Source organism: Chlamydomonas reinhardtii, chromosome 14 (assembly GCF_000002595.2).
Source record: "Chlamydomonas reinhardtii strain CC-503 cw92 mt+ chromosome 14, whole genome shotgun sequence".
NCBI classification, from domain to species: Eukaryota; Viridiplantae; Chlorophyta; class Chlorophyceae; order Chlamydomonadales; family Chlamydomonadaceae; genus Chlamydomonas; species Chlamydomonas reinhardtii.
In genome coordinates this window covers 3,095,035-3,118,632 of record NC_057017.1, presented here as the reverse complement: position 1 = coordinate 3,118,632, position 23,598 = coordinate 3,095,035, and the positions used below count along the sequence as shown (strand labels likewise).

General features: G+C 65.4%; 2 protein-coding genes across 2 annotated transcripts in view; one reads left to right on the top strand and one right to left on the bottom strand.

Moving 5' to 3' along the window:
- Positions 1-16,377, bottom strand: part of CHLRE_14g628702v5 (uncharacterized protein) — a 19,475-nt gene extending 3,098 nt beyond the window's left edge. Inside the window, exons 1-28 of the mRNA XM_043070341.1 lie at positions 15,859-16,377; positions 15,502-15,604; positions 14,724-14,865; positions 14,177-14,251; positions 13,412-13,535; positions 13,065-13,195; positions 12,512-12,657; positions 12,094-12,337; positions 11,364-11,795; positions 11,014-11,103; positions 10,533-10,726; positions 10,249-10,328; positions 9,461-9,959; positions 8,473-9,089; positions 8,071-8,193; positions 7,673-7,841; positions 6,880-7,064; positions 6,486-6,591; positions 6,132-6,200; positions 5,812-5,958; positions 5,034-5,488; positions 3,849-4,411; positions 3,371-3,641; positions 2,952-3,041; positions 2,511-2,625; positions 1,897-2,177; positions 1,247-1,637; positions 674-1,069 (exon numbers count right to left, since the gene is read on the bottom strand). Of these exons, the coding sequence (XP_042917014.1) occupies positions 674-1,069; positions 1,247-1,637; positions 1,897-2,177; positions 2,511-2,625; positions 2,952-3,041; positions 3,371-3,641; positions 3,849-4,411; positions 5,034-5,488; positions 5,812-5,958; positions 6,132-6,200; positions 6,486-6,591; positions 6,880-7,064; positions 7,673-7,841; positions 8,071-8,193; positions 8,473-9,089; positions 9,461-9,959; positions 10,249-10,328; positions 10,533-10,726; positions 11,014-11,103; positions 11,364-11,795; positions 12,094-12,337; positions 12,512-12,657; positions 13,065-13,195; positions 13,412-13,535; positions 14,177-14,251; positions 14,724-14,865; positions 15,502-15,604; positions 15,859-16,043 (6,423 nt within the window). The 5' untranslated portion in view covers positions 16,044-16,377. The remainder of the gene's footprint in view (positions 1-673; positions 1,070-1,246; positions 1,638-1,896; positions 2,178-2,510; positions 2,626-2,951; positions 3,042-3,370; positions 3,642-3,848; positions 4,412-5,033; positions 5,489-5,811; positions 5,959-6,131; positions 6,201-6,485; positions 6,592-6,879; positions 7,065-7,672; positions 7,842-8,070; positions 8,194-8,472; positions 9,090-9,460; positions 9,960-10,248; positions 10,329-10,532; positions 10,727-11,013; positions 11,104-11,363; positions 11,796-12,093; positions 12,338-12,511; positions 12,658-13,064; positions 13,196-13,411; positions 13,536-14,176; positions 14,252-14,723; positions 14,866-15,501; positions 15,605-15,858) is intronic.
- Positions 16,378-16,867: 490 nt separating this feature from the next.
- Positions 16,868-22,493, top strand: CHLRE_14g628650v5 (uncharacterized protein). The gene is made up of 12 exons (XM_043070340.1): positions 16,868-17,113; positions 17,379-17,519; positions 17,820-17,895; positions 18,187-18,289; positions 18,636-18,842; positions 19,073-19,131; positions 19,389-19,440; positions 19,789-19,882; positions 20,137-20,207; positions 20,529-20,821; positions 21,094-21,253; positions 21,428-22,493. Exons 1-12 carry the CDS (start codon positions 16,912-16,914, stop codon positions 22,250-22,252), a joined length of 2,283 nt encoding a protein of 760 aa, XP_042917013.1. The 5' UTR covers positions 16,868-16,911; the 3' UTR covers positions 22,253-22,493.
- Positions 22,494-23,598: the final 1,105 nt, after the last annotated feature.

Genomic DNA, 23,598 nt, shown 5'->3' with positions numbered 1-23,598 from the left:
CGCAGCGGCCCGGCGCCTGACGTTCCTGCTGCCGCCGCTGCCCGTGTTTCCATGCCGCACCCGCCCCAGCAGCGTCAGTGCTGCTGGCGGCGGGGCTAAGACTGCTGGTGGCGGTGCTGGTGGTGCTAATGCTGGTGGTGGCGGCGGCGCCTGGCGCTGGGTGTCGGCTCGTGAGGGGCTGCTGGAGGGCGACGACCCAGAACTGGTGGAGAGGTTCGCAGGGGCGGCACCAGGTGGGGCGTGTGTGTGTGTGTGTGTGTGTGTGTGTGCGTGTGTGTGTGTGTGTGTGCGTGTGTGTGTGTGTGTGTGTGTGTGTGTGTGTGTGTGTGTGTGTGTGTGTGTGTGTGTGTGTTTGTGTGTGTGTGTGTGTGTGTGTGTGTGTGTGTGTGTGTGTGTGTGTGTGTGTGTGTGTGTGTGTGTGTGTGTGTGTGTGTGTGTGTGTGTTGGGAACGAACAGAGGTGTTTGGGTGCGAGTGTGCGAGTTACAAAGACATATTCTGTCCTGAAGAATGTCAGGAAATTGGCGCAGGAGAGGGCTGGAGCTTTGGATGCGGTGTGGATGGTGTTGCCACCAACCGCACACGCAGCCGCCCTTGGGCGCGCACCCGCACTCCACACAAAGCCCAGACACAAGCACTGACACAGCACACACACGCAGCCCCTGCCCACGCACCTCCATGCCCACAGGGCTGGACTGCCCGCTCGCCGCCGCGCTGACGTGCACGATGTCACTGTTCTCACCGTTACCGTTACCGTTACCGTTGCCCTTTCGCGCCGCCGCCTGCTGCTGTTGCTGCTGCTGCCTGGCTAGCAGTCCGTCGGCGGCTCTTAGATAGGCAATCACGTCTAGCAAAGGCGGCGCGATGTTAGCTCGGAGCCGCAGGCTGTCCGGCGTCGCCGCCGCCACAGCCGCCGCGATCGCGGCGGCGTCCGCCGCCGCGCTGTCGGTTGCGGTTACGGCGGTTGACGGTTGCAGGGCCGGCGGCGGCGGCGGGGGCGGCTCGGCGGCGGCTGTTGCGGCCACCAGGAGTGAGAGCTCGTCCAACACGCCGGACAGGAAGGACACTACCTGGGGGAGCAAGAGCGGAGGGGCAAGGACGGTCACAGAGTTGGGGGCCGAGATCCGACCGCTGGGATGAGACAGCTGACCCGCACGTACACGGCACCTGCTGCGGCCACGGTGCAGCCCTACTGTTTCCTTACGGGATTGATTCAGGGTCCCCGCCATACACACACACAAACACACCTGCTGCGGCGGCGGCTTGGACGGGTCTCCCCCCACCAGCTCCCGCACCACCTCGCCCACACACCGCAGCCGCTTCAGCTGACCCGCCAAGCCCGAGAACCCGCTACTGCCGCTGACGCTGCTACTGCCGCTGCTACTGCCGGTGCCACTGCTGCTACTGCCGCCCGCCTCCGGGTCGGCTGTAGCAGGGGCTGTAGCAGCCGGCGGCGCGACGGTGAGGCGCAGCAGGTCGCCGAGGGCGGCGGCGGTGGCGGCGGCGGAGGGGTCGGCGGCGAGGGCGGCGGCCAGCAGCGGCCGCGGCGGCGCGGCGCCTCCGGGCAGTGCCGACGGCGGCAGCAGCGCGTGAAGGCGCTCGGGCGACAGCGCATCAAGCATGCCGCGAACCGCGAACCTGCGGAGCGGAGCCGTGTGTGAAAACGATATGCGCAGGACAGTGTAAGCAATGCACAGTCACGGCCGTGTGATGGCGTGTGTGTGTGGGGCGGTATGGAAAGAGAAGGTGGCAGAAGTGCTCCTGTGAGACCGGAGCAACTCCTAAACACGCCCCCAGCGGATTCGGATGACACGGTGACGCGGCTTCCACACAACTGCCCAACTGCGCGCTTCAACCTCCAACCACCTCCCATTTCGCCAACCGCTACCCAACCCACCTGTACGACAGCGCCCAACTGGCCGCCATGTCCAGGCTGGTGGCCCGGATCGCGCGGCCCAGCGCCGCAACCGCCCAACCGCCGCCGCCGCCGCCGCCGCCCTCCTGACCAACCGCCGCCGCCGCCGCCGGCACCGGCACCCAGGGCGCGCCGCTGGCGATCAGCCCCGCCAGCGCCTCCGCCGCCGCCGCCGTCTCGCACTTGTCACTGCTGCTGGCGGCGGCCGCCAGGCGCTCGGGCGCGGTGAGCGCCTCCAGTCGTGGGCGCAGCGTGCGGAGCATCTGCATGCGATGAGGCGGAGGGTGCGGCGCGGCACATGTGCGCATACAAGTCAGGAGATGAACTGACTGTGTGACGTGATAGCCATGCGTGATACCCCTAGGAGGCGCAGTGACGTGAGCATTGCCGGACAGTAGGCATCCGACACGCTGAGCTGCATTCCCTCTGTCTCGCATACGGTACGCATACGTTCATACCAGATATCCCACACTGCTGTCTCGTTTGTCCCACACACGTAAACACCGTGTGTACACAACAGAGAGACAATGCGAGGTTTCTCCGTCCTTCAACCCGGCCCCGTGCGCGCATCCGCCCCCGCACCCTTGCCGCCGCACCTGCTCCGGCGCCGCCGCCGCCAGCAGCTGCACCAGCCGCGCGTGCTTGACCACAAAGGAGCCGTCGCCCACGGCCGGCGGCGTGAAGGCCGAGTCGGCGGGCCAGCGGCACAGCCTGTGTGGGTGGGGGTGGTGGATCCGAGAAAGGGTTTCGTTAGTTTCACCATTCCGATATGTGCTTCCAAGCGCAGAGGCCGCAGATGCGACCTGCTCCTAAAGTGAGGTGGCTTTCAGAGACTCCGGGATATAACCCCCTCCTGGACTGAAGCGAGGCGGGTCCCGAATGCAGGCATGGCACCACACACACGTCCGGACTGTGCTGTGCCCCGGCCAGTAGGTCATGAGCGTGTTCCCGAATGCAACACATCCGACCCAACCCCGGACCAACCCCCCAGGACAACCCCCCAAAACACCCACCCACCCACACACCCGCCCACCCACCTGTCCATGGTGATTCCCGCCAGTCCGCCCGCCATCTCCTCGAACGTCATGTTCATCAGCCGCTGCTGCAGCGACAGCATGCCCGCGCCCCTGCATGCGATCCGAAAGGGGCACAGCACACAACACAATACAAGTCAAGTCAAATGAAACGCCGGCAAGGACGGATATGTGTGTGTCAGGATGTGTGTGGCAGCTCTTGATTGTTTTCGTACAACTACTGCAACGCATGGGCCAGGGGCGGGTACGACGTAGGAGGCATCCACGCCACGACCCCAAGCACAGTCCCACCCTCCCGCTCCAGCCCGGCGCACACCCTTGACCAGGCAGCCCTTGCCCCCTGTGCCCCTCCCATAAAACCTCCTCTCCTTCCTCCCGAAACCATCGTCATCCGATCAAAAAACTCGACACGTCACACCCACCGCTTGTCCTTCATCTGCTCCGCGTTGTCCAGATCCGAGTGGTCATGGATCAACGCGTGCATCAGCCGCCCGCCAAAGCCGCCCGTGCTGCTACTGCCGCTGCTACTGCCGCTGCTGGAGGCGGCGGCGGCGGCTGTAGCTGCGGCTGTAGCAGCAGTGTCCGCTGCGGCCTCGGCATCCATGGTCTGGTCGATGGTCTGGCGCAGCACGGTCTGCAGGTACGGCACCGGCTCGCCGTACTCGAGCACGGCGGTTAGCGGCAGGAACACGCCTGCGGTTTGGTTGGTTGGTTAGGTAGACTCGTCAGTTGGCGTTCGCCTCAGGAGCCCAAACTCCAAAGCCAACCAATCGTGTGCCCAGCAGATCCCCGCTGGCAAACCCACACATCGCAAATTCGTGTCCTCGTCTCAGTGCCCCCGCGCCCGCCCGACTTCGCCCGCTAGTTAACCATGAATCTAACCCCCCACTGAGTACCCACCGCTCATGCCCAGCTGCCGCAGCTGCGGCGCCTCGCTCCCCAGCAGCGACAGCATGTGGCGCAGCAGCACCGCCGCCGCCCCCTCGCGAGGGTCCGGACCAACCGCCGCGCCGCCAGCCGCCGCCGCCTCCTCCACGCCGGGCTCCGGGCCGGCCGCCGCGATGCGGTGCGGCAGCAGCAGCAGCAGTACGACATTTGCGATGATGCCGTACCGGAAGGGCGTGCCGCGGCCAAAACCGCTGCCGCCGGGACGAGCAATGTCCACCAGCCGCAGCACCAGATCCGCGTACGGCGTCAGTGACGCCGCATCCGCCGCCGCCGCACCCGCCGCCGCCGTACCAACCGGTGCCGCCGTACCGTAAAACTGCGGCGCCGCCACCTCCGGACGCTGCCGTACGGCGGTCAGGCTGTACGACATGGCGGGCGGGTGTTTGACCCGGCCCGCCATGAGCAGCAGCAGGTCGCCCAGGGCGCGCTGCGGCACGGAGGCGTTGTGGGCGCGGCCCGCCAGCAGCGCGTGCAGCAGCGCCGCCAGCCACAGCTCGTGGCGCATCAACAGGCGCCTGTAGGTGAGGTGTGTGTGTGTGTGTGTGTGCGTGTGTGTGTTGTGTGTGTGTGTTGGTGTGTGTGACTGTGACTGTGTGTGTGTGTGTGTGTGTGGTGTGTGTGTGTGTGTGTGTGTGTGTGTGTGGTGTGTGTGTGTGTGTGTGTGTGTGTGTGTGTGTGTGTGTGTGTGTGTGTGTGTGTGTGTGTGTGTGCGTGTGTGTGTGTGTGTGTGTGTGTGTGTGCGTGTGTGTGTGTGTGTGTGTGTGTGTGTGTGTGACTGTGTGTGTGTGTGTGTGTGACTGTGTGTGTGTGTGTATATATGGGCGGGGGGTTAGCCATCCATGAGATCGTTTGTACTGAACATGGAAATGCCGACGTTCAGAGGCACAGCGGGAACATGCGCCATAAGCGGGGGCTTGTAATTACAGCCCAAACTAACCAAACCAGCCAAACTAGCGGAGCACAGGCAGAGGCGACGAGGGGTTGGGGGCGCAACATGACGGCCAGGAGACACAAAACAACACATGCACACATACACACACGCACAGCGTCGCCCTCTTCCCTGCGATTTTCACACATACCCCGCGGCAAAGTGTCACCACCGCTTCTGCTCAGCCGCACACACACACGCCCACTCACCAGAAGCTCTGGTTGCTACTGAGCGCCAGGCACGCCCCCGCCACCCGCCCGTCCCGCTCCACATCCGCCGGCGCCGAAGACACCGCCGCCGCCCGCTCACGCTCCTTGTCCTTGTCCCCGCCGCTGTCGCCATTTCCGCCACCACCGCCACCGTTGTTCACGTTCAGCGCTGCGTCGCGAAGCGTCGCGAAGAACTCCGGCGGCGGCAGCAGCAACATCCCGCCGCTGGATCCGGATCCGGCGCCGGCTGTCGTACCGGCGGTTGGGCCGGGCCCGTTGTCGTACGGCACGCCCGCCATGGCGGCCAAAAAGTACGGCAGCAGTACGGGCGCCAGGGCGGGGAAGCGCTTGGTGGCTTGGGCCAGCACGCCGGCGCCATACTTGGCGGTGAGGGGTGCGGGGTGCTGGCACAGCGCCGCCACCGCCCGCAGCAGGGAAAGGTAGGAGGGGGGGAGCTGCAGGCGGAGGAGGAAGAGAGAGAGAGAGAGATAGAGGAAGCGGGTAGGAGGAAGAAGGGAAGAGGGTGGTTGTGAACAGAAGAGCGGCGTGGCTAGAGTTGCGAAAATGCCAGGTGCTGGTGAGCACGCATGGGGCCACCCGCCTCCCGAGCTGCCACTCTCATACGCCCGCTGCCGCCCCTGCCTTCCCTCCACCGCCGCCGTGGTCTGCGTTGAGTTCGGTTTACTTTCGCTGGCATCTACAACCCCTCCCCCCCCCCTCGCAGCCCACCCCCACCCACCGCCCCCCGCTCTTCTCCCCGTCCCTGATCCTTCCTCACCGTGGTCAGGTCGGTGAGCTGCGGGCGGCAGGTGGTGGCCCAGCTGCCCCTGAAGGCGGCGGCGGCGGCGCGGCGCATCACGGCGTTGAACAGCCGCGCCTGTACCGCCCAGTACGGCAGGCGCCGCCGCCAGGCGCTGCCGGGGGGCTGCGGGTGGTGGGGAGAGGTGGGGTTGCACACGTGATTGATTGAAGGAGGAGAAGTGGAGTTGTAACCAGGCACAGGGTGGGGTTACACTCATTATTGATAGAGAAGAAGTGTAAAGATGGACCACCACCTGCACCGCCCACCACCCATGCACCCACCACCCGGGCACCCACCAGCAGTCGTGCGGCGGCGGGCGGGTCAGTGAACCACGCCACGATGCCACGCTGCTCAGAGCCGGTGGCCTGGGCGTTTTTTTGGGGGGGGGAGGGCACCGGGGTGCATGTATGGGGTGGGGAGCGGTGAAGGGTTTGCGGCAGTGACGGGTTGGCTGTCAGTCCGCTGGCGGCAGTTGCTTGCTGGCCCCTCCCCACTCCCCTCTCCCCACTCCCCTCCCCACTCCCCTCCCCCTCCCCCTCCCCCTCACCTCTCCCCTCTCCCTCTTCCCCCCCTCTTCCCCCACTCCCCCTCCCCCCTCCCCCTCCCCACTCCCCACTCGCCCCCCCACTCCCTCACTCCCATCCGCCCACCTGCGCCGCGCCCCACTCGGCGCTGCCGGCGCTGCTGAGTAGGGTGGCGGCGCGCAGGGCGGTCTCACGCAGTTCGGGGTCGCCGCCGGGCTGGCCCGCCAGCACACTATGTATGAGGGAGATGAGGGGGAGGGAGTGAGGGGTGGGGGTGAGGAGGGAGGGGGAGGGTGAATGTGGGACTGTTTGGTTGTGCATGCGGAGGAATAGTAAAGGATATACGCGCGCACACACACCGTCACAATACTGTCGCATACACTGTCGTTTTCCTCGTGCTCTTTACCACAGTCACGACACACTCCCCCACTCACTCTCCCCCACTCACTCCCCCACGCACACTCCCCTCCACACACTCCCCCATTCACACTCCCCCACGCACACTCCCCCACACACGCACCTGCACACCGCCGCCAGCGAGTCCGCCAGCTTGTCGCGGATGCCGGGCGCCCCCACGCGGTGTCCGCTGGATCCAAACACAGCCAGCGACACGCCCTCCCCCTCCCTCTCCCCCTCCGCCGCCCCTCCTGGCCCCCAGTCGAAGTCGCGCAGCATGGACAGCAGGAAGGCCAGCACGCCCGACACCTGCACCGCACAAGGGGGGGTGATCGTTTACATTCAGCGGGCGGGTTTTCATGATTAATTCATGAAAGGGTTTTTTAAGACAAGCGAAATGTAGCCAGGGGGAATTGCAACGCCGTGGTCGGAGAGTCCTAGATCAAGGCAGGCGTGTGGCGCCTACGCACGTGTCAGACACAGTCAGCGCCCAAAACCCTGAATTCCAACCCCAAGTACCAGCGGCAGCCCGCGTCTGACGCCTGTGCGGCAACGCCCCCACCCCCCTGCTGGACTCCCCTAGCCAACGCAGTCACAGTCGGCGCGCCTGCTTTGCTTCTCCCCTACCCCGGGGTATGTTCCTTCTGGACGTCGGCACTTCATACTTTGGACTCCGTTCTCCACATGAACAGCTACCCCCTCATCTCCCCCGGCAACGCTTTGACTTATTGGGACCTTACCGTTGGGCTCGGCACATACCCCCCCCCATACACACCATCCCATGGATGGCTACCCCCCCCCTGGCTACGACTTCACTTCGTAAACTTCATGCATGGAACCCCCCTTCCCAACCACTGCGCATGCCGCTGGAATGGGGCTGTCCACCCCCCCACCCACCCCCCCACCCACCCACCCACCAGGAACAGGTCGCTCTTAGCTCTGAGCTTGGCGCCGCCGTCGCCGCCGCCGCCACTGGCCAGCTCGCCGCGGCCCGCCGCCGCCGCCAACCGCTCCGCCGGCGCCGCCAGCCAGACGCTTACTAACGCCTCCGCCGCCGCCAGGTGCGCCGCCGTGGGCACAGTCCAGCTGCACGTGGGCACAAGTCCAAAACACACACACACACATATATGGCCATTTCGCGACACGGTGTCATGCGATTTACACATGCGTTTCTATTTTTTCACTCGCACACGCACAACCCAATTCCCCGTGCGCGCACTAGGAACACACACACCGGCACACGCCCCGTTTGCCTCCGCACACCGGCACACCGCCACGCACACACGCGCCGTCTGCCTCCCCAGCAGCCGCCCACCTGGGTGTGCGGTAGCCGGAGCCGTACTTGTCCACCCAGCCCTCCACGCCGCCGGGCGTCAGCGGCACGCCCGCGCCGCCCAGCGGCCCGCGCCGCCAGGGCAGGTGCGGCTCCAGCCAATACCTGTGTGCGTGTGCGTGTGTGTGGGGGGGGGCACACCGGTGTGTGTTAGTTATTGCGTGTGCTGATTGCGCTGTCGTGCCGGAGGTTTGTAGCACCTTAACGGGGCGTGCGTGCGTGTAAGAACACCCGAAAGGGCACCGGCCCAACTCCATGCGCGTGTGTGCAGGCACCATAACAGATAACCAGCCCCACTCCTCAGCCCCCTAACGCCCCACGGCCCCACCCACCCACGGCCCCACCCACCCACCCACCCACTGTCCAACCCACCCGCCCCCTCACCTAGTCAGCATCATGACCAGGTTGCCGCACAGCCCGCCGCCCTCGCTCTGAAGCACGCCGCTGTTCACGCACAGCAGCGACTCAGCCAGCGCCGCCACCCGCGCCGCCAGGCTGCCGGCAGGCAGCGCCGCCACAGCCGCCGAAGGCGGCGGCGACGGCGCAGATGGCGGCGGCGGCGGCGGCGCAGCGCCGCCGCCAACCGCCGCCGCCAGCGCCTGGTCAATGTACGGCAGCATTACGTGATCCGCATGCAGCTCGCCCATGCAGCCCGCCAGCAGCGTCACGCGGTACCGCAGCGCCGCCACCGCAGTGGCACTGGGCGGCGGCGCCGCCGCCACGCCCGCCGCCGCACCCGCCACCGCCACCGGCGGCGGCACCCGCGGCAGCTCTGCCACGTCCGCCTCCAGCTTGCGCAGCAGCGGCAGCAGCAGCACGCGCAGCGTCTCTCGCGGCGCGGCGGAGGCGGCGTGCGTGGCGATGATGGAGAGCTCGGACGCCATGCCGGGCGCGCCGCCGCCCAGGATGAAGCCAGCCAGTCGGCCCACCAGGCGGCGGCGCAGGCTGGGGCGGGCGTGGTGCAGCAGCAGCTGCCACATGGGGCCGAACAGCGTGCGGCCCTACGGGGGTTTGTTTGGGGAGTTACGTTCGTTATGATTGCGGGGATGCAAAGATGGTTGGAAACGCGGTACAGGATGCATTCAGGACTGCAGACGAAGTCGTTACCAAATGAGCGACCAAGTGAGCGGGGGGGGGGGGGGTTGGAGGGGGCGGGGGGGGCAGATACCAGCCCAAACGAAGCTAAACCCAACCAAGCGGAACTCGCGGAGCACAGCACACCCAGGCACCACCACACGCGCACACGCACACCCACAGACGCACTCACACCCACACGCGCCCGCACAGACCCACACGCCCCCGCACAGCCACACACACACAGCCCCAGCCGCAATCCCGTACGACACGTACGACAGACACGACGCTGCCGTACCGCGGTGATGAAGGAGGAGGTGGCCGCCGCCACGCCGTCCGCAATGCTGCCCAGCGCGCCGCCGCCGCCGCCGCCGGCCATGTCCGTGCCACGCGCCGCCGGGCCCGCGTCCAGGTTGCCCAACAGGGCAAGGCAGCGCTCCGCCACCTCCTCCGCCCACTCCTCCACGTAAAGCGACAGCCGCAGGTCGCGGATCTCGGCGCCATCGCCACCGGATCCGGATCCAGGTCCGGATCCGGATCCGGGCTTGGATCCAGGGGGCGGCGGCGCCTTGGATCCGGGTCCAGATCCGGCGGCGGTTGCGGCGTCGATGTCCATGGCTGAGATGGCGGCGGAGAGGGCGGCGGTGGCGGGCGGCGGCGGCAGGTAGGGAGGCAGGGGCTGTGTAGAGCGCGCGAAAGCGTGCTCCTCCTCCTCCTGTGCGGCGGCGGCGGCGTCGTCTTCTTCGTCCTCGCCGGCGCCGCGCAGCCGCGGCAGCGCGCTCAGGACTGCCACGTAGCTGCATGCGGGCAGGAAGGAAAGGAGGGGTTTTCGCAAAGATGGGATAGATGAGTGTAGTGAAGCAGGCAGCAGGGATAGGAGCAGGCAGAGAAGGAGGGGATAGGAGCAGGGGAAGGGTGGACAGGAGGTGGACGAACGAAGGGAGGAAGGGAGGAACGGGTGACGACAAGGCAGGGGTGGCGGGCAAGACAGCTGGAAGCATCGGGGGAAGTGGCGGAGCTCTGACTTTCGGCAAGACACGCCGTTTGCGAATTCAGGCGGTTCGCGGCCCCGAGATGAGTACTCACAGCTGCAGCACGGCTCCGGTCTTGGGCTCGTCGTTTGCGTCCAGCCCGGGTAGCACCGCCATGAGCGCCTCAGACAGCAGCTGGGGGGAGCCATTCATGCGCACGGTTGGGTTGGGGTTGTAGATACCAGTCCAAATAAACCGAACCCGATGCAGTAGAGCGAGGAGGGGTTACATTCATCAAGCTGTATGTACGGCAGGCGCGTCACTACCGAGCGGGGGGGAGAGGACGTGGACGGGGAGTGAAGGGAGGATACAGAGAAAGCACGCAAGAAGCCGCCTCACCTGCGCCGCCGTCTCGCGCTCGTCTGCCCCTTCGCCCGCCGCCGCCGCCTCGCCCGCCGCCTCGCCCGCGCCGGTGGGCTGCGGCGCCGCCGGCGGCTGCGCATAGCCCGCCAGCAGCAGCGGCCGCGCACACAGCGCCAGGGTGGCTGTAGCAGCCACCAGCTGGTGGGTGGCGGTCTCGGTGGCCACGGCGGCTGTAGCAACGGGGGCGAAGGAGGGCCGAAGCCAGCAGGTCAGGAGGGGAGTGGGGAAGGGAAGGGAGGGGGTTGTGAGGACCCGGGTTGCGAGGACACGGTTGAGTGCCGGCTCCCCCGCTCTGGAACCCAAACACACCGGGCCCCAAGGGAAAGCCCCGCCGCACCGCGTAGCACCCTCGAAGCCCCGACGCTTCACTCATGCCCATTCGTCCCCAAACCCAACGACCTCTCCACCTTCCTTGTCAGCCCACTCCTCTTCCCAGCCCACCCCATGGCCAACCCACCCCTGAACCGCTCCAGCACCAGCGGCAGCACCAGGCGGGGCGCCAGTGGGGCCAGCTGCGACAGAGCCACCACACTGGCGTTGGCCAGCACTGTGAGCGTGTGCGTGTGTGTTTGGGGCGGGATCGGGGGGAGGGCAGGGGCGGGCAAGGGGGGGGGAGCAGCCATAAGAAGCGGGAGCGGCAGGAGCAGCAGGCATGAGGAGGCGGTGTGGAAAAAAGGGACAGCGGTTCAGTCCGATGCGGAAGGGGGGGGAAAGTAGGAGTGCGCGGGAGAGAAAGACTGAGGGCTGCGTTAAACAAGCGTGACACACAGAAGCCGGTGACCTCCTCCCAACCAACCAACTCCTCACCGTTGTCCTTGCTGAACTGCCCCCGCGCTGCCAGCTTGACGGCACACGCAGCCAGCCGCTGCAGCTCCGGCTCCCGCAGCTCGGCCACCCACGGCCGGGAGCCGCTGCTACTGCCGCCACCGCTGCTACTGCCGTCGGCTGCTGCTGCGGCTGCTGCGGCGGCGGCGGCTGCTACAGCCTCTGGCGGCACCTCGGCTGCAGCCTCCGGTCCGTCGCCGGGCCCCTGCAGCTGCAGCAGGAGCGAGTACTCGTCGTCCCAATCCGAGTCGTCCCCAGCTACTGCCGCCGCTGCCCCCGCCCCTGCTACAGCCGCCGGTGCCCCCGCTCCTGCCGTTGCTACAGCCTCTGTCGGCGGCTGCTGCCGCTCCAGCTGCTTGGTGGCGGCCTTGCTCAGGTGCTTGAGCAGGGTGGCCAGCTCGCGCGACCACTTGCCTGTGTCACAGGGATAAAGGGGGCGGGGGATGGAGGATGGAGTGATATTTTCGTTCATGGAGGAGGGAGTGATATATTCGCAATGACAAGTTTGAGGTACTGACGTCCAGGGGAATACTGTATTCGAGGCATGTAGAGCGGGATCCGAGGCGTCAGGCGGTTTCACGACCGTTAGAAACATACCCCAGAGCCTTTCCGCAACAGTACCGCATCGCCTCCTCGCGCTTTTGCATTGGGTTTGGTAATACCTTGGGCTGAAATTTGCACCACCACCTTTCCCACTATCGCGAACCCTCACCCGTGTTGGAGGGGTGGTAGTACTGCTCCAGCAGCGCTGTGAGATGCTCCAGGTGCCCCGCAGCAGCCGAGGCGGAGGCGGCGGAAGCAGCCGCCCGCGCGCTGCTACTGCCGCCCTCGCCGCTACTGCCGGTGCTACTGCCGCCCTGCTGCTGCCCCTGCTGCTGCGCAGCCAGGCCGGCTGGATCCAGGCTGCGGAGGAGGTGCACGGCCAGTCGGGCGCCGTGGAAGGGGCCGTAGCCCATCTGCATGCGCGTGTGTAGGGGGAAGGCATGTGTGTATGTGTACGTGTGTGTGTGTGGAGCCCCAAACCCGGTGCCAGCCCCTATTCCCTTGTGCCATCCTCTAACACTGAGACACACACGCACACATACACACACACACGCCCTCCACCCCACCCAGCCCCCCCGCGGCCTCGCCTGGTCCCCGAACAGCACCGCGGCCCGCCCCGGCGCCGGGCGGTTGACGGCCTCGCCGCCGCCGCGCGCCGCGCCCACGGGCACGTCGAACATGGCGGCGATGGCGCCATACAGGTGCGGCAGGTGCGGAGACCAACAAATCACGCCTGACAGGGAGAGGGAGAGGCGTGTCGTGCGTGTTTGTGTGTGTGTGTGTGTGTGTGGGGGGGGGTGATACTACAAGTGCAGTGAGTGAAAAAGCACCCTTCTCCATACAACCCTTCCACCCTCCCTTCAGCCCCTCCTTCCCCGCCCGCGCCGCCCTCCCCACCCCACCTCTGCCTCCCCACCTCGCCAGCCCCTCCTTCCCCCTCCTTCCCCACGCCCCTCCCGCTTCCCCCCACCTCGCCAGCCCCTCCTCCTCCACCCCACCCCACCCTCCCCCCTCCCGCTTTCCCCCACCTCTCCAGTCGTGCTTGGCCGCCCTCCCCACCCCCACCCCCACCCCTGCCTCCCCCACCTCTCCAGTCGTGCTTGGCCGCCCTCCCCACCCACCCCTCCCGCTTGCCCCCACCTCGCCAGTCGTGCTTGGCCGCCCTCCCCACCAGCGACAGCCACAGGGCGTCCCAGCCGCCGCTGTTGGCTGCCAGGCCCCAGGCGCCCATCCACTGCCGCACCCAGCCGTTCACAGCAGACCAGCGGCAGCTGCGGAGCGGCAGGGAGATGCGGGAGGGGGGTGGGTGATGGGAGGGGGTTGCAGTTATGACCATTCATGACTATTCAGGAGTAGGCAGCCGTTCGTGTGCAGAACGGAGTGGTCAAATCACAAGGAAGTTCCGCGTTCCGTCGCCCCTGCCACCGCCACCGCCGCCCTCTCCCCCTCCCTCCCTACCCGCTTCCCTCCCCTCCCCCTGCACCCACGCGCAGATGTTGTGTGTGGGCGCGAACAGCTGCAGGTAGCCCAGCGCCTCGTAGGCCTCGGCGGGGCGGGAGCCCACCGCCGACACCGCGGGCGCCAGAGCCGCCCACACCTCGCCCAGAGCCTCTGTGTGTGAGTGCGTGCGGAGCGTGTGGTGTGTGAGAGGGTGGGAGGTTGCATTCATGATTAGTTCAGGAAGGGAAGGAGTGTGTGGCGCGTGGAGCGGGAGTTTTAAAGTTGATTCCAATGCCGCATATGACGAAAGACCCAGAACCGACCCACAGCGCGTAGGGGCGAGAGTCGTTCATGGAGAGGGTGAGGGGGGGCGTATTTGTAAAGTGAGGGGGGGCGTGTGAGAGTAGGTGCGCGCGCGAAACCGTGAGCTGTGCTGTGTGAACAGGCAGGCCTTGTTGCACGTACTCCGCTCCCTTGCACCGTTCTGACACACACACACACACACACACACACACACACACACGCGAAAACACACACACACACACACACACACACACGGACACACATACAGAGGCGCGCGCGCGAACACGCATGCATACACGGACACATCACCAGGGCGAGCCCCAGACTGCGACAACCAACTTTGTTCACACACCAACTCCCGTGTGCGCTCCATCGCTCCGCACTAACTGCCTCAGGACTCACCCCACCCACCCATCCACCCCACCCATCCCACCCCAACCATTCCATCCAACCCACCCATTCCACCCATTCCGCACAACCCGCCCATCCCGCCCCTTCCCACCACCCACCCGGCGGGAAGTAGCGGCGCGCCTTGGCGACCAGCTTGGTGAGGGCGCTGCCGCGGGCCGCCGTCATGGCCACACCTGCAGAGGAGCGGGCAGGTAGGCAGGCAGGCAGGCAGGCAGATTGGGGGTTTGCGAGGAGGGGGGGACAGATGCGAGGAGGGTTGCGCATGGGCGCGCGGTGAGGGGGTGGGTGAAGCATCGTCCGCCACCAGCACCACCCCACCCAAAACACATACACGGGGAGGGGGGGGGGGTTGTGAGGAGGGTTGCCCGTGGGCGCGTGGTGACGGAGTGGGCGAAGCGTCGTCCGCCACCAGCACTACCCGAACCCCCTTCCCCCCCCCCCCCCACACACACATACACGCCGGTGTTACCTCTCCATGTTGCCCACCGCACCCCGCCTCAACCCACCGCACCAGTTGGGTTTGTAAAACACTACCCCACCGCATCCCACACACACCCACACACACCCAAACACACACCCAAACACACACACACACCCAAACACACCCAAACACACACACACACCCAAACACACGCACACACGCACCCTCCAGCTTGGGCAGCGGCAGGCCGATGGTCCGCTGCATCACCGCCAGCAGCGGCCGCCAGGGCAGCACCAGGCGGCGGCTGCGGCGCAGCGCGCGCTTGTTGGCCTTCAGGACCGTCACCAGGCACAACGCGGTGCGGCTCTGGGGAGGGGAGGGAGCCGGTCCAGGCATGGGTTGGGGGGTGGTGCGGGGGCGGCGACGGCATGGGAGGGTTGTAGATACCAGCCCAAACTAAATCAAACCCAATGCAATAGAGCGAGGAGGAGAGCGTGGCCTATGCTTGACAACGTAGTGGCACGCGACAATAGCCCCCATCCCCGAAATGCACCGAGTTCCCCGCTTGAGGGGTTGTAGTAGTTGAGGACAGCATGGGAGGGAAGAGGAGAGGCGGGAGAGTTGGGCGTGGTGTGTGTGCGATGGCTGGCTGATCAAGCAACCAGGAAGGGCTTTCATTCCCACTTCCCCCGCAGCGTGGCTGCGTCGTGTGTTCCCATTTTAGCGCAGCTACGCTTGCAGCGGGCGTGTGTGGGGTTTGGCGGCTGGCGTGCATGCGATCTGTATGCGATCTGGGTCGGGCACCATCGGCGCCTGGAGCACCACCCAACCCTCCACCACCAATGCAGTACGTAGACAACACATACACACGCACACACACACACGTACATGCAACACGCACACACACGAAAATACATACGCATGCACACGCACACGCGCACACACACATACACACATACTGGAAAACACCTGCACACAATGCGCATCTCCCACATCCCCCACCTGCACCTCCACGTCCTCCGCCGCCTCCAGCACCACCCGCCACAGCGCCTCCGCCAGCGGCAGCACTACATCAGCCTCGTAGTCCAGTTGAAGACTGCAGAAGCTGCGTATGTGGTTAAAGCAGGTTGAGAGGGAGCAAGCGGGTTACAAATGCGGGGAGCGGGACTGGAGACGGTGGGAAGCGCGAATTCCGAAGTCACCCCGTGGCAGCCTCTCGAGAGGCGGGGAGGGCTCTGGTGATGCCTGCCGCCACCACACCACGCCAAAACCCCCCGCCTGACGTCAACGAACTCAGCTGCCGCCTGAGCATCATGAGCGTGGCCTATGCGCCACGCCGCTACGCTCCTCGTGACCTACGTGTTGATGTGCGGGAGCCACTTGACCACGCGGTGCCATCGGTTGGGGTCCGTGTCCGACGCCGCAATCTGCACATCGTCAACTGTGGCACGGACCAGAGCCGCAAAGCGCTTCGGCTCCTCCTCAAACGCGCCTTTGGCTATGTCAGGCGGTAGCCACGTCTGTGCAATTCTCGGCGGCCCCATTTGGTCGCTCTAAGCACAGCAACGCAAAGCGAAACGATGAAAGATCCTTGACTGGCGCCTCGGGAAATGTTTGACTATAAGTATTTCTTTGAATTGGCACAAGTATGTGTTTTACGTCGGACGCAGCTATATATGGCAGTGCGTTGCCTCTCGCGAGCCCTACTCTCGTGAGGGTCAAGCTTCTATCTCCGAAAGGGCCTCTGTAATGCGTTTGCAGTTGTGTTTGCTATGCCCGTATGGCAATTCACTTAGACTTTACCAAAGAAAGCAGCTCTCGTGAAAACGATTGCGTGGCAACTTCAGCGACTTCTCTTTGGAGCGGCACGCTATCAATTGGAGCGGCACGCTATCAATTGACTCCCATTTGCTGCTCAGAATTGCGCTCGTTTGCGTCCATCAGCAAGCCCGGGACCCATGGACCCCGCGAGGCCGGCTGTAGCCTGTGGCTCCCCGGCCCTGCTCGTGCCCCTGCTGGGGCATGTAGGCGGTGCAGGCAAGCCCCACCGCCACGACTCTAGAGCTACACCTCCACATGAATGCACTGGGGCCTCAGGGCAGGACCTGCGGCCCTGCGGCCCCAGCTAGTCCCTAGCGTGGCCCCAAGCACGCACACGGGCTTCTCACTACAACATCTTCCCTGACAACACTGTTCCCCGCACGCACGTACTGCACACACACGCTCATTGCATACACGAAATCCCCGCCACAGGGAGGCGGTCTTCAGGAGTCAGGCGTTCCTGTCCCCCTTTGATTTCCGGGCATGGGGCAATGACCCAGGGGCCGGCAATAAAAGCCCCCTGGGCAAAAGCCTCAGAGTTACCGTTCAGAGCTGCCATATAATCTCACTTGAACAAGAGTTATTCAAGAAATGGGCAATCGCATTTCCATCATTCACTCGCTGCAGCAGCTCGCAGAGCGCTTCCGCCACCGACGCGCTGCAGGCCGTGCCGCTGCCGCTGCTGCCGCTGCTCCTGCCACTGCCCCTGGTGCTCCCGAGGACACTATTGACACGACCATTCCAGGCTGGCAGGAGCGCGCGGTTGCGGCGGCAGCGACCGAGACCGCGGAAGGTGCGCGACCCTCGAGCTGCCGATAACGCCTGCGGGCGGAACCCTCACTGCACGCACCCACATCCACCCGCGGCACCTTCCCGCCCTACGCCCCTACCTGCTCGGCCACCCACGCACCCACGCACCGGCCACCCACCACGCACCCGCCACCCACCCACCACGCGCTTGTCACCTCCCGCCGCCACCACACGCACCACCCATCTCCCGCCTGCTCCCGCCTGCCCCGCACTGCCACTCGCACCATCCCGCACCCACCCGCCTGCAGCCGCGCTGTCCGCCGCCGGGCCCGCGCCGCTGGACAAATACCTGTGGCTGCGCCAGCTGCGCGCCGCCGCCCCCCGGGTGTACTACGGCCTGCTGGTCAACGGACCGGAGGCCGTACTGCCGTACATCTACACGCCCACAGGTACGGTACGGTACGGTAGTGTATTGTACGGCTCAATTCGGTTCGGTACGGGCGCATATGGCGGGCGGGAACTAATAAAGGCATGCATCAGGTAGGTGGGATGAAGGTGCGTGGGTGCTGTGCGTGGCCGCTACTCGGGTCATTGCGTGTGACATGTTCGCCGGCTTGCATAATTGCTGCACCACACCTGCACCTGCACTGTGCTGCACCGCCGCCCTCTTGCTTTGCACCTGCACTGTGCTGTACCGCCACCCCACGCCGCCGCCGCCCTCGTCCATTCGTACGACCGCATCCATGCAGTGGGCCAGGCCTGCCAGGAGTACCACACCCTGGGCATTGCCACGCGCGGCCTGTACCTGCGCATCGACCAGGACAAGTGAGTGTAATGAGTGCGCCTCCTGCTGCTGCTTCCGTGCCGCCACATACACACGTCATCAAGGGGGGGGCGGGTGATTGGAGGGCGGGGCAGCTAGATAGGCCGATGTACGGGTGGTCCCTCACGTGTTGCCGGGGTGTGGATCGCGGGGGAACTGTCGCTTAACTATCCCTGCCTGCACAGCCGCACAGGTACAGCCACCGCACACGCATCGCACAGCTGCACACGCACAGCCGCACAAACGTGCGTGCACATCTGCCCAACACCACCGCCGCCGCCACGCACGCGCAGGGGCAGGGTGCTTGAGCGCCTCCGGGCCTGGCCGCAGCCGCAGGTCCGAGTGGTGGTGGTCACGGACGGCGAGCGCATCCTGGGGCTGGGCGACCTGGGCGCGGTGGGTGGGTCCGATCTGGGACAGGCGTAGGGGACAGCAGGCTGGCGTAATCCCGTAGTGTGCAGTGTACGTTTTCCCAGACCCAACAACAATCAAGTCGCGACCTGGGCGCGGTGCGTGGGTTCGAGCCGGGTCAGGGCTACTGGGAGCTACTCTCCGTTCGGTGAATGGGTGGGTGAGTGCGCTGTAATGTGTGGGAGCGGTACATGCCTGACCCGTACATGTGACAGTGTCTGCCGCTGCGTAGTCATGGGGACATGATGATGGGCGGCTGAGGGCCGCTTTATTTATTAGCTTGTTTTGTTGTGCTTGTGTTGCTTGTGGCTTCATTCCGGCCTTGCTTCAGAACGGCATGGGCATCAGCGAGGGCAAGATCGAGCTGTACACGGCCGCCGCGGGCGTGGACCCCGCCGTGTGCCTGCCGGTGTGCCTGGACGTGGGCATCAACAACACCCAGCTGCGCGAGCACCCTGACTACAAGGGCGTGCGGTCGGCGCGGCCGCCGCAGGAGGAGTACGACGAGTTTGTGCAGGAGTTCATGGAGGCTGTCAAGGTCGGAGATCTGTGTGTGCGTCTCTGTGTGTGTGTGTCTGTGTGTGTCTCTGTGTGTGTGTGTGTGTGTGTGTGTGTGTGTGTGTGTGTGTGTGTGCAGTGTGAGTGTAAGTGTAAGTGTATGTGTTACGACGACACGGATGGAATCCGCGCATGCAAACCAGCGCGCTCTTCCCACCGCATGCGCTCTTCTCACGGCCCTACCTGATTTATTATTTCCACCCACCACAGGCCTGGCAGCCGCACACACTGATCCAATTTGAGGACTTTGGCAACACCAACGCCTTCAGGTGCGTACCGGTATGTGCATGCGTAAAGGCGTGGGGTACGTACGTAGGCGTGAGGTAGTAGCCAGCTAGCAGGATGCATGCGGCTGCGAGTCCCGCTTGCACGTGCACCTTGCTTGCTTTTACCCACTTATTACGTGCCGCCCACCGGGTGCCGATTCCTTGACTCGCTCTTGGGACTTAGTATTGGGCTCGGCGGGCACATCACCCCCCCCCCGCCCTTCCACCGTCACCCACCCGCCCGCGCCGCACTGCCTCAGGCTGCTGCGGCGGTACGGCGGCAGCGCCTGCTGCTTCAACGACGACATCCAGGTAGGTGGGCGCGTGTTAGAGCGGAGTCAGCAGGGTGAGGGTGAGGGATTGAGGGAATAAGGAAACACGGGAGCGCGTGTCAGAGTGCACGAGGGAAGGAAACACGCAGGACTGTATGTGTGCTTGTGCTTGTGTGTGTCAAGGCCCGGGTGTTGTTCACTCATCAGTGGGCTTACTTTCGTGGATGGAGCGTGTGTGTGTGTGTGTGTGTGGGTGTGTGTGTGTGTGTGTGTGCGTGTGCGTGTGTGTGTGGGTGCGTGCGTGCGTGCGTGCGTGCGTGTCTGGTTTTGCTGTCGTGGTCACTCACCTACCCGCTTACACATCACCCGCTTACACCCACGCGCACAGGGCACTGCCGCCATCACTCTGGCGGCGCTGCTGGCGGCACTGCGTGTGACGGGCCAGCGCCTGGCGGACCAGCGCATCCTGTTCATGGGCGCGGGTGGGTCCATGTATCCGGTGCGAGTGGCGGCGCGCGACTGTCAGACAACTCACGCACAGGGGCAGGGGCAGGGGCATGAAGTGCTGAAGTGCGCGACTGTCAGACAACTAACAGGGGCAAGGGCGGCGCGACTGTCAGACAACTAACAGGGGCAGGGGCATGAAGTGCGCGGGTGACGTCCGGCTAGTAGACGCACGCACGCATGCACGCACGCATACGGTATGCACAACGTATGTTAATTCCTGACCCCGCAGGCGAGGCGAGCACGGGTATTGCCCAGCTGTTGGCGCGCAGCATGCACATCCGCGACGGCCTGGAGGAGCAGGTGGGTGGGTGGGTGGGTGGGGGGGGGCTGGGTACGCACGTAATAAGCGGGGGCTGGCTAGGAAGTAAGGCGAATGATGAGCGGGTCGTGTTGGGAACGGAAGCACAAGGGTAAAGGTTGATTGTGTGTGCGTGCGCGCGTGTTTGTGTACGGTATGTGTGTGCGTACGTGCATCCTGACCGACTTGGCATAGCCCGGGCTCGCCAACCTGCTGCGGGCGTGGTGTGGCTTAACTCAGTGGGGTTACCGAACCTGCTGGGCCCACGCACACGCACACGCACACGCACACGCACACGCACACGCACACACACACACGCACAGGCCGCCCGCCAGCGCTGCCACCTGATGGACAGCAAGGGCCTGGTGCTCGCCAGCCGCACCGACCTGCAGCCCCACAAGCGGCCCTTCGCGCACAGCGACGTGCCGCCGTGCGCCACACTGATCGAGGCGGTGCGCGCCATCAAGCCCACCGTGCTCATCGGCGCCAGCGCGGTGCCCAACTCCTTCACCCAGGAGGTGGTGGCGGCGATGGCGGAGCTGAACGACCGCACCATCATCTTCCCGCTCTCCAACCCCACCTCCCTGGCCGAGTGCACCTTTGAGCAGGCCTGGAAGTGAGTGCGGAGTTAGTTGCACCGGCGGCGGCGGGGCACACACATGGTACCTACCGGTCTGGCTTTCCTGTCGCTCACAGCGCCCCGGCTTATATGTGCTAGCTAGCAGCGGCGCACTAGTCATGAATGAATGCCCATGTCTGGTTGGGCTTTGCAACAGTAGCGTACGGTACCGTACGTAGTTCCTCGGTAAGGACGTGCGTGCGACTCAGTCGGGCACACCACACCGCCTACCTCTACACGCCAGCTCTTCAAACACCCACCGTGCACAGGTGGACCCAGGGCCGCGTGCTGTTCGCCAGCGGCTCGCCGTTCGACCCCATCACAGACGCCCAGGGCGCGGTGCACCACCCGCCCCAGGCCAACAACGCCTACATCTTCCCGGCCGTGGGCTACGCCGCCGTGCTCACCAAGTCCAAATGCATCCCGGAGGTAGGTACATGCGTGCGTGGGGGCACGGGTGCAATCACGACCTCCAGTGCGCCCAGGCTTCGTTGTCTGCGTTCTTGCTTCGTCCCTGCCAGTTTCCGCACCCACTACTCTCCACACAAACACCCGCCGGTTTGATTCTCGAATGAAACCCACGCAAAAACAATCCGGGCACAGGAGGTGTTCCTGGTGGCGGCTGAGCGGCTGTCCGTCATGGCCACGGCCGAGGAGCTGCAGGTGGGGGCGCTGTTCCCGCCCTTTGCCCGCATCCGCGACATCAGCGCCCACGTCATGGCGGCGGCCGCCGCACACCTGGTGGGCGCGGGGCTGGGCGCCGTGCCGGAGGGCTGGCCCGCACTCGCTGCTGCCGCCGCCGCCGACCCTGGTACAGTCGCTGCGCCTGCCGCGAATGCTACAGCCGCCGACGCCGCCAGTGGCGGCGCTAGCAATGGTGCTGGTGCTACAGCCATGACGACAGCGGACGTGGATGGCTGCGTCAGCGGTGGCGCGCGGGCGGCGGCGGCGGCTGCCGGCTGGTCGCGCCTGGCTCGCGGCGCGATGTGGCACCTGCCGCCGCCACCCCCCGAGTCGGTGCACAGCAGCAGCCTGCCGCCGTCGCACGCCAGCAGCAGCGTGGGCGGCGCCGCTGGTGCAGTCAGCGCAGGGCCGGCGGCGTCGCAGCAGGCGGGAAAGGTTGCTGGGCGGCAGGGGCATCAGGGGCAGCAGGGGCGGCAGGGGCGGCAGGGGCAGCAGCAAGCGGAGGGTGCGGCGGACAAGGGCAGGGGTATGGGTGGCGGCAAGGGAGGCGTGGCCGGTGGCGTGGCGGGCGGCGTGGTGGTTGGCAGTGGCGGTGGCGGCGGCGGCGGCAACACGAGTGGCGGCGGCGCGTCGGACGCCGCTGCCACCACAGGCACGGAGTCCTCGGTCGGCAGCGTGACAGAGGCGGTAGCGGCGGCAGCAGCAGGAGCCGGTGGCGGAGCCGGGGTCGGGGCCGCGCAGTAATGAGTTGGGAGCGAGCAAAGTGGGCCGCAGGGAGTTTGACGTTTGTGCAGGTTGTCCTACTGTGCCTGCTGTGCTTGTGCTTGACAGCGGACGCGGCTGGGCACATGGCGGGCGGTGCCTGTACAAATCGACCCCGGCTATGTCCGGGTAGTTTGAAACCTTCGGCCTCAGACGACATGCACCAAGCAGCGTGGCGTGGGCGCAGGCCACTTTTCTCTTGGGAGTCCCCTGCCTTTCATTGTGGTCTATTGCCCGTGTGTCCGTACATACACTGCTGGGTGGTGGTGGGTGAGCTTGCTTGGATAGGTGCCACCAATGGTCAACGTGTGTGCGTGCAGCGAGCGTGGCCACCTGCCTACCCCTCACGGCTGAGACACACACGGCAGGTACAGCCCCGGCCTATCCAGCAAGCAACCCCGCGAAGCAACCCCCATCCAAGCCCCAGCCATCCGGTACCGTAATACCAGTACCGTCACCCGCACGGGGGTGTCTGTACGCGATCTATTCGTTTTGTGGCGCCATCGTAACGGCTCCGGCTGCCCTCTATGCGCTTCGCTCTCCCATGCAGCCGCCCACCTAGCTCGCCTCGCTCCATCTGTCAGGTCGCAACCACAGCAGTCGGACCGTGGCCGCACTCGTCCTGACAAAGAATCTGGAGGTAGCTGCAATATGTGCTTGAACGGACCGCCACTGCGTTACCGCACCTGTACAACTTCCCGACCTCCTGTCTTCCGAGTTCCGAGCTGTCACACCAAACCAGGGGGCGATCCTCACGCCCGCGCGTCCACCCCACCTCAGCCAACCTGACCCAAACTGCGTCCACTGCTGTTGCTGTCTAACAGCACGCACACGCAAGTGTACACATCACTACCCCGCGAGTGTTGGCACCGCGCTCACCAATGCACCTCCTCAGTGTGTCATCCCCGCCGCCGTCGATGACGATGGGGATCGTGTAGGATGGAGCTGCAGCCCGCCGCTCTGGGCGTCCTTCGCTCAATCTGCTAGCTACAGCCAACCAACCTGGTTGACCTGGTCGTGCATACACGTTGCATACGCCCGGGTCTGGCATGCAGCATCTGCATCACCAGCGCACCTCGCCTGCCCCCGTCCGCCCCCCAGTCAGAACGTGGTCTACTTCCTCGGCGCTATGTGGGGGCTCTGACAGCAGCGATCCCCATGATTGTTTATCCATGTTGACATACACCGTTGCTGCGGCCAGCGCGACCATCGGCCACGGAGTGACCGAGCCACGATGTGCTAAGCTTACTATTCGGATTACCCGTGGTCAACAGCGAGAAAGCGTTGGTTTACGGTCGATTGTCGAGATTTCATGAAGACAGGGCACC